The sequence below is a fragment of the Bidens hawaiensis genome, unplaced genomic scaffold (genome assembly GCF_021521415.1).
Source record: "Bidens hawaiensis isolate Kalapana, Puna unplaced genomic scaffold, B.hawaiensis_p1.1 tig00000512_1, whole genome shotgun sequence".
Lineage (NCBI taxonomy): Eukaryota > Viridiplantae > Streptophyta > Magnoliopsida > Asterales > Asteraceae > Bidens > Bidens hawaiensis.
Window position 1 is genome coordinate 3,045,824 of NW_027491033.1, and position 9,929 is coordinate 3,055,752.

General features: G+C 39.3%; 1 protein-coding gene across 1 annotated transcript; it reads right to left on the reverse strand.

Moving 5' to 3' along the window:
- Nucleotides 1-4,101: 4,101 nt before the first annotated feature.
- Nucleotides 4,102-9,445, reverse strand: LOC143631417 (uncharacterized). The gene is made up of 4 exons (XM_077100193.1): nucleotides 9,292-9,445; nucleotides 9,150-9,225; nucleotides 8,284-9,027; nucleotides 4,102-4,232 (listed from the first exon to the last, which is right to left on the reverse strand). Exons 1-4 carry the CDS (start codon nucleotides 9,396-9,398, stop codon nucleotides 4,167-4,169), a joined length of 993 nt encoding a protein of 330 aa, XP_076956308.1. The 5' UTR covers nucleotides 9,399-9,445; the 3' UTR covers nucleotides 4,102-4,166.
- Nucleotides 9,446-9,929: the final 484 nt, after the last annotated feature.

The following is a 9,929-nucleotide window of genomic DNA, read 5'->3' on the forward strand; positions in this document are numbered from 1 at the left end:
CTAACTCGATATTTATAATTTTTAGGGTTTTTGAAATTCAGGTAATGAAACTCTTCCATGTCTTGTAACATGTCAAAATATCCCTTCCCCTTAGTTCTTTTTCTACTCTAGCATATGTAGGAGCTTTCATATCCATTTTCATATCTTTAAATCTAATATTACACTATAAATCGTTATATTTTTTTCTTTTCAATTAAGTAATAGTTTTTATACATTTATCATTATTTTTTATCTCTTCTTTAATCACAACCACTATCGAAAAAAAGAGAAAATGTCATATAACAGTAACCAACTTTCAAAAGTGTTACAATTAGTTCACTAATGCAAATTTTCTCAAGACTGGGTCACTAAATCTTCAAATTGAGTCTCACTGATTTTTTTGTGCGCCAAGAAAGAAATGAATGATAAGATGTGGGGGTTGGAATTTGCAATATATGTAGTTAAATTTTAAAAATTAAATCCACGTCACCACTCAACGTCAACATAAAAATATATAAAAATATTTCCTATGTGAAACAAAAAATAAATTTGCTAAAATTTTTTTGTTAAATCCTTTAATTTAATAAAATATTAAAGTTGGGTGACTTAATTGGAACATTTTTCAAACTTGAGTGGCCTAATTGAAACACTTTTGAAACTTGATACTATTCTATGAAATTGTCTCTTCAAAAATACTAAAAAATTTATATAGTGTTAAATGAACTTTTTAAATATGCAGAAAGATCACTGTATTTTCTCTTCGCTACTCATAACCTAAATTACTCTCTAAATTATAAAACAACTCACTCACATAATATAATATAGTAGATATGATGAGAATGCTCTAAGTACCATATATATAAAGATAAGCACTTTCTGCACCCTTGTGGTCAACGGTGGGGTGCACTTTGTAACCCTGATTTCAAATTTAAGTTGCATGCGCCCCCAAAGTCATCACTTTGATGCGCTTTGAGCTCAACCATTACCCAAACGTTTAGCTTCTATTTAAATTTGTTTGAAAAGACCATAGTACATGATGCTAGATTGATTGTCGCTATCTAGTAAAAAACGATTAAAATCAGTTTCTAATCACCTAAGCAAGCTAGGGTAAGTAGGGTGTCAAACCACGAGGAGTATGTGGTCAGTGTAACATGCAACCAATTTATAATATTATGAAGTAATAAAGTGTAGTGCTGATCACACAAGCAAATAGTTTGGTTTTTAGATGATTAAGCAATTTAACAAATTCAAGCAATTAACATAAGCAAATCACACCCGGGGTTCAAGAATGCAAACAAACAGTAATCTCATGCAACCTAACAGATTAACTATTACTGATTAACACAAACTGATTAACGAGCTAAACCTTAGGCATCAACAATCGCTAACACACGACACTGGTTATCAAACAGTCCCTGCCAGTGTGACTCAACTAAGGACAATTGTATGCTTCTTTGTATTCAACTAATCAAAACAATCCTATGAGCAATTATTATAGCAACTTACAAACTAATCGTTCTGATCAACGTAAAACTAAACCGACAAAATGCCCAGGAATACTAAACATCGATACTCATAGATTAATCATCAACAATTACAAAGTATGTGTTCTTAATACATGAGAAAACTGAACGTAATACAAACTTTACATCCTGGATATGATTCGAGAAGACTAGCCGAGCATCGTCATCGATAATTCTTCAATTATGATGAGGAAGGCCATTAGGATTGATCAATAGATGATTGGTAACCCTGGAATTCACCCAAAATCACCTAACAGCTGCTGGAAGTCGTTATCCTGATTAGGGTTCGTAAAATAGAAGAAATAGGTCTAAACCCGATTTTTTCCCTTTTTATGTCCATCGCGATACGCGATGGCCATATCATCGCGTATGGCGACCTAAGAAAACCTCATGTTTTGATTTCTATCGTCGAGAAACCCAAAATTCATATATTATGGGTCCCGTAACTCATTTTCTAGCCCAGGGTATGCTCGTTTTACTTCTTGGTCGCGTTTTGTCAACCCATCTTGTTCAGTTTTAGCATCGACTTATGATTTCTCATCCATACTCTTCCCGAATCCTTCTAACACTTCCTAAGACTTCAAATCATGCTCCGATCTTCCCAAGATATCATTCCATGCTCGTACAGGTCTCCCATTTAGCATATTTAACGATCAATGACCCGAAATACAAAAGCACGTATGAAGTACCAAAGTTCTAACAATACACTCAATAAACTAGATAACTAATACATTAATATATATATACAAAATACCTGACCATCAGTACACCCCGTTTTGCATCCCTATGGTTGATGTTATAATCATTCGCACCCTTGTATATTTTTCCATCCACGATATAAACTAAACGACCGCCACACCCTGACTTAAAGCCTAGAAGTTTGACCAATAGTTAGTATATGTTTTAAAATTATATCAGTGTTGCGAGTTAATTTTAACGGAAGACTTAAGTTATAAAATATTAATTAACATTGAAAATTTACTCGAGAATTACATACCCAAGTATTAGTTTACAAGATATTGTTTATCATATTACAAGGATTTCATTTATCGAAACTAAGTCATCTTGTAATGCGAGTTTTTATCTCCATGATGACTCTAATCCTTGTTATTTGCTACTAATCTTAATTACCTACAATGTGAGGGAAAATGCGTCAGCTATATGCTGGTTAAACGTTGACTCTTAAAGCATTTAAACTACTGCTATAATACAAATATAGTTTTCTGTACAATCTCAGCGGAAACGTCTTTTATATCCGGGATTTGTACCACTGTCATACACACACAATTCAAGAGTTCTCCGAGCCACTTAGCCCCTTCGGTTATGTTTGGATCCAGACACATTTGTAATCGTTCTGAGTTGCTTATATTTTCTACTTTGTATTATAACATTTTTATACATCACGTAATCTCATGCAAACGTTTGACTAGCTCTTTAAGACAAACAACCCGTTCATCTTATAAAGTAAAAAATTTGTTTTGACCTTTAAAAGATTAACGTATTCACCTGTAATTTTATGTTCTAAATGATGTGGTGATCTCGTTTGAAAACCTTTATGAATGAATGATGCTTAACCTATAATAAAATAGGTTTACATAAATACACGAATCGTCTCTTGATCCGGCTACAGACCTTTAATCTGGTTTGATAGCTTTAAACCTTGATAGACGATTTGTTTGTATAAAATATTTAGGTATGTAGTAGCAAAAAATACACAACTCCATATATATGAATCGTATAATAAGTATCGTGTTATATGTGCTCAAAGTAAATTCTTAAACTTCAATCATCATATACAAGATATTCGATAGCTAGATAAGTATATTTATTGTCTAAATTTAGCTAGCCTTTTTAGGATAGCTAAATGGAGTTGAATAAGAATATGATTTCCAAGCATGATTTATTTACATTTCAATAAATTGTTATAATGTTTTGTTAGAATCAAATTCGTGAACTCACCAGCATTAAGTTAACGAATTATTAGAGTGCATGCATATATTGTAGGAGATAGAACTTACAATGGTAAAACTTTAGAATCAGAAAGGAGACTCGGTGGAACTCATTAAAGAATGTCATTCTTCTTTTAATTAAGTCATGTGTATCATCTTGATATTTAACCACTTTGTATAGTTTTTCTTATAAGTTTGGGACACGATCAATTATTAGGTAATAAAGTACTTGTGTTGCTAAGTTTGCTAAGTTTAGGCTGGCATGATAGTTACTTACACATTATCAAAACGGCCATAGTATGTCAATTTGTATTGATCGTAAACAAAATAATCTTTTTTTTATTAAATGCATTTCTTTTGAAACTCGTTTCACAACCACATATGGTTGAGCCGATGACCGGATGGAATACTTTATATTTAAAATTATTAATAAGATGTCTCCTACAACAGGATGCAACATAAATATACATGACCAATTCGCAGCATTAATGACTCACTTAAGATAACGAGTAGCAAGTAGCAACGGTGTGCAATAACTAAAAAAAGTCAATTGTAGTGCTCTATAGTATTAATGGCTTTACAAAGTACATATTTCATAATATTAATACATGGCATACTTAAAGCAGAATAAGTAACAAAAGAAAACCAAAAACAACAAACTTTGATTATTACATTTATGTTTATTTTGTTACATAAAAAGGTACAAACCAACAACTCAAACCACCATAGCTCTCAAAATATTAAAGAAATCATGTCGGTAACCATTGCGTGAAAATGATTGCTTAGTATTGTAGGGGTATGGTACTAAACCCGGCTTACGACCTTAATTTATTATGTTTGGCTTATTTTATTAAATTGACTAATACAATATTATTGGGCTGAGGGGGTTTTGTGGAGGTAACCCTAACTGGGCTAGGCCCATTAGGGTACCATGATGGTGGCCATGAGGCTCCCTATATAAGGAGGCCTCCACCTCCATATTAAGGGTTGTCTCAATAAGAGCCACCACCATAACCATTTTTGTGTCTGTAAAACAAGAGATCCTCGAGATTTCTTAGCAGTCACCTCCACACCCCCTCAAAAACCATTGCAGATCTGAGCGGAGGAGAGCGAGATTTGGTTAGATCTCAAGCTACCGGAGAAGAAGATCGAGTCGTGATTCGTTCATCTCGAAGACCGGGGAACATTGTCATGGATCAGGTCAGATTCATTTCATGTTTCTTCATTGGCGCCATCCGTGGGACCGGCAACGAACCACGTCTTGATTTTCGTCTCGGTTCTCAGATCTATCCATGAAATATTCCAGATCTAGGATTTTTTCCTCTCTAGAAAAATCCAGATCTTGAAGTATAAAAAAAAAATATTAAAACTACCTGATTCGGACGGTCAAGCCTCCGGATCTATGATGGTTTTAGATCTTCTCTACTCCAAGCTTTAGATCTGTTTTTACACGATTACAAATCGAGAATTACAGATCTGGGTTATAGATCTGAGTTTTTTGTGTAATGGAGACCAGATCTGATTCAGATTTCTTCATACGCGAGTTTGTTTGAGCAATAATCACGTTTCAGATCTACATTTTTGAAAAACCCCACTGAACTTTGAGTGGTAAATATTCTCGGAGCTAGAAAAGAGGTGTCACCATCAGTATGAAGATATTTTAAAAGGAAGGGTACAACTCGCATAACACATAGTACAACATGCATATGCTTTGTATCTTATTAAGGGGACAACCTCTGAACCCTTCATACTTTTTCTGCATCGTGACTCCGGAGAACTTTCCCTAAGTCGTACACATGAAACCAACAACGGCGGAATGCTCCGATGCCTTGCATGCGCGACCCCGCGGATCAACGACCCGCCATCATGCATGGGCGCCGCCTCGGATGATATATTCTGCCGCCATGCACAGGCGCCTGGTGGAACAACTCTCCGCCATGTATGCGCGTTCAACTTTCAGCCGCTATGCATGCGCGCCCGCGGATCACCACTCCGCCGCCATGCATACGCGACCTTGGGTCACCATTCCGCCGCCATGCACGCGCGCCCGCCGATCCTCACTCCGCAGCCAGGCATGCGCGCCCGCGGAAACCACCATGTGAGTTCGAAAGACGACACCATGCTTTTGGTTTTACGTAGAAGACTCCAACGCCATGCATGTGCACGCAACCCTCTACCATGCTTGTGCGCAACTCGCCGCCATGCATGCGCACTCAACTCCTCGCCATGCATGCGCACTCAACTCTCCGCCATGCATGCGCGCTCAACTTTCAGCCGCTATGCATGCGCGCCCGTGGATCACCACTCCGCCGCCATGCATACGCGACCTTGGATCACCCACCACCTCCGCCGAGGAGCCGCGCCTCTAACCTGTTAGATCCACGGAGTCCGCTTGTCTGCACCGCGCTTGATAAAAAGCAAATTTTACAAAGTATAAAATGTCCAAGAAAGTTTATACACGTGCGAAGTAAAAACCCGTTTATAACCGCAATCCGGGTATCAACACCTGCGGGTTGGCAACGCCACCCATGGATCATAGCCGCGATCCGCGTATCAACACCTGCGGGTTGGTAATGCCATCAACACCTGCGGGAAGAGAAGTTAACCTCGGACTCCGGCAGGTTAAGTTATTGATGGCGTGTTAATCACTCATGGCGGGACCCTCTCGTTTCGCATGCAAGCTCTGATAGATCAACACGATATTCACCAACAATCACGGTAATCTAAAGCATCTGGTTGACCGCCTCGGGCTCCCGCGAGCTACGTGCAAAACTTCCGGCGAATGAATTCCACCACTATGGCTTCCGCAGACCACATGAAAGCTCCGAGTAAAACTAGGGCGGGTCGATTCCGCCTCCCGCAGGCATTATGCGTGCTCCATACTCCCTCTAGTAGACCAACTCCACCACCAGTCACATGTGAGTAGACGGGCTAAAAGCCGTCCGTGGCAGGTCATATACGCGGACTGCAAGACGTGACAGTCGCTCCCGCGGGTGACATAAGCGCTCGGATATTCCAGCCCCGACACAGTGCCACCATGAAACACTAACGGCGTGTCATCTGGGCACTCACGAGGATCAACTAGCAACCATAAAGAGCCGCATGTGCACTCCCACAATTTAACTTCAGCCATCATGGATGTATTGCGGGTCATTTCTGGCTCCCGCAGATCACGAGAGAGTTCCATAGCGGGTTGATTCGCGCCATTCCGCGTCCGTAAACAACTTTTGCGGGTTACTACCGGGGCTCGTCACGCTTCCGCATGGATGAAATTCACTCTACCACCATCATCGGGGACTGAAGAAGCGATTTGGATGTCTTTCGTATGATGAATGAAGGTGTTTTCTTGATGTATGAGTATATAGGATTTGCATGAAATGGCACAAAAAGTGCTTATATTAATGCAAAATATATGGCTACGCGCCAAACTTAAAGGTTGGGAATCCTAATAAACCCGCTCGGCTATGCGTCGAATATTAGGTTGGGCACACCTCATAATTCGCCTAAGGATGGAAGACATCCGAATATATAGGTTGGGAATCCTAATAAACCCGCTCGGCTACACGCCGAATATTAGGTTGGGCACACCTCATAATTTGCCTAAGGATAGAAGACATCCGAATATATAGGTTGGGAATCCTTATAAACCCATACGGCCATGCGCCAAACTTAAAGGTTGGGAATCCTCATAAACCCATACGGCTACACGCCATATTTAAAGGTTGGGAATCCTTATAAACCCCTACGGCTACGCGCCAAACTTAAAGGTTGGGAATCCTCATAAACCCATAAGGCCACGCGCCAAACATAAAGGTCGGGAGCCTAATAATATCCCACATGGCCACGCGCCAAACATAAAGGTCGGGAGCCTAATAATATCCCAAACGGCCACGCGCCAACGTAGGTTGGGCACACCTTATAATTGGCACGAGGATGGGAACCTTGTAATACATCCACTTTTAGTTGATATATTTTTGCAGGTTCGGCTACGAGTCGCACAAGCACCTATGACATTATTATTATTATCTGGCCGTTTGTGCCTCCATTATTATTTTGAAGACAAGCCGGGATAGTCATCCTGCGTAGAAGAGGCCCTTGTGGGCCAGTCATTATCATCATATTATAGCTCATAAGCCGCAACTCGCGCATGCTTCATTATTTTATAGCTCGCCCCGCGCCACTATTATTATGATGCGTGCTATATCTTATTCATGCCAGTGCACCATTATTATCATAAGGATCACAACATGTCACCATCATGGAGAAAACCTCTCAAAACTCAAAGACAATAAAGACAAGGCCGAAGAAAGGGAAAAAAACCGCCTCATATCCTAACACACCTTATGAAGTCCAGCGCTCCACCTAAACGCTTGCACGCCTAGGAGCAACACTGGACTTGGGGGGCTTGTAGGGGTATGGTACTAAACCCGGCTTACGACCTTAATTTATTATGTTTGGCTTATTTTATTATATGGACTAATACAATATTATTGGGCTGTGGGGGTTTTGTGGAGGTAACCCTAACTGGGCTAGGCCCATTAGGGTACCATGATGGTGGCCATGAGGCTCCCTATATAAGGAGGTCTCCACCTCCTTATTAAGGGTTGTTCTCAATAAGAGCCACCACCATAACCATTTTTGTGTCTGTAAAACAAGAGATCCTCGAAATTTCTTAGCAGTCACCTCCACACCCCCAAAAACCATTGCAGATCTGAGCGGAGGAGAGCGAGATTTGGTTAGATCTCAAGCTACCGGAGAAGAAGATCGAGTCGTGATTCGTTCATCTCGAAGACCGGGGAACATTAAAGAAATCATGTCGGTAACCAGGTAACCATTGCGTGAAAATGATTGCTTGGTATGATCTGTGTGTAGATATAAAACGCCATACAAGAGATAGCAGGCCCAACCCAAAACACCCAATGACCATCCCATAAATGACCTCCTCTGATCATGGCTGGTCCAAAACATCTTGCAGGGTTCATTCCTGCACCAGCATAACCTTTTTGTCCTGTCAAACTAGTTGAAATGAACACTAGAAGCCCCAAAACGGTCCCAATTATCGAAAAAACCGCAATAACACCTAAAGACTTGGCTTGACGTTGGTCGTACGCTAACCAAATAGATGCAAAAAGAAAGATGAATGTACATATGATCTCTAGCCAAAAGGCCTGGCTTGTTTCGATCCCTGTAATGATAGGTCCATTAGGTCCCGGTGCAATAACCGTAAGGGTGCACCCACCGAGTGAAAAGGTTTGTGAAATTTTGTGGCTAACAACAGCTTGTAGTGCTAGAGCTCCTAGTAGAGCTCCAACACATTGTGCACATATGTAGATAAATGCCCGAGAGAGCGAAATGAGCCCTACAAGGGCGGCTGAGAATGATATGACCGGATTCATGTGTCCACCTGAGATCGGGAAAACCGCTAGGAGAAGGATGGTGACAGTGATCCCAATCAGGATTGACATTAAAACGTTTGGTGTTTTGGTTTGTGTCTCAAACGACGAAATGACTATCGTATCTATCATGAACACTAGAACCGCCGTCCCTAGCAACTCTCCCACGGATGCCCGCCACACCTAAACATGTCAAATAATTATTAAAAAAACGTTCATTTCAGAACCAATAATAAACTATCCTATCGTATCAAGATTTTTAAACATAGACATATATATATATATAGTCATGATATCATACTCACATTCATGGAATATAGATCCTCTAAACCCAACCTCTCCCCCAAAGTAAGTGATTTTTCCTTTTTCTCATGTTCAATCCTGCAAATACATGAGAAAACATATATGACAACATTGCCTTTACAGGTGATAATATAGTTGAGAAACATATATGTTACTTGCCTGGGTGTGACTGAAAAGGGTTGGACCCTGTTCCCACAAGGAAGGCCATCTTCCTCAACAAGTACCACTTGGGCTATGTTATTTGTGGCCATCACTTACTTTGCTAGATGTTACTAAATCAAGGGGTTTATATATACAACCCGAATAAATATCTACCGTTGGATCATTGGTGTATGTTGACTATCTTTATAGATCAAAAAAATTGAATATAAATTAATAAATGTCTATACTATTTGTCAACGATATTGGCAACTCTTATTAAATGCACAAGATATGCAAGTCAGAGAAATCTGTTTTCAGGAAATAAGTGTATATATTTATGTATAATTGATCCAGTTTTCAAAAGCACGAAACTTAATCTTTACATGATACTTTATAATTATTTGAACGTTTAGATATGATCACATGGCCTATAAAGTATAAACAATACGGTAGTGAGGAGTGTTTGGAAATAAAAGTATGAACCCTTATTTAATGTTCTTATTATTTATATTCGATCTTTATGCTTTGTCTTGAAATTAAATCTCAAATAGTCCTTTTTTTTCGTCAAGATATTAAAATAAAACACTAGCAAGAAACTAGATTTTTTATAATAACAATAAATTATCATCCGATATTCAACA

What these genes read in the sequence shown, in the direction of transcription:
- LOC143631417 (XM_077100193.1), bottom strand. Translation starts at nt 9,398, where the DNA reads ATGGCCACAAATAACATAGCCCAAGTGGTACTTGTTGAGGAAGATGGC. An exon ending in CCCAGGCAAGTAACATATAT is followed by an intron (nt 9,226 to 9,291) that starts GTTTCTCAACTA and finishes ATGTATTTGCAG; the next exon opens with GATTGAACATGAGAAAAAGG. An exon ending in AGGATCTATATTCCATGAAT is followed by an intron (nt 9,028 to 9,149) that starts GTGAGTATGATA and finishes TGACATGTTTAG; the next exon opens with GTGTGGCGGGCATCCGTGGG.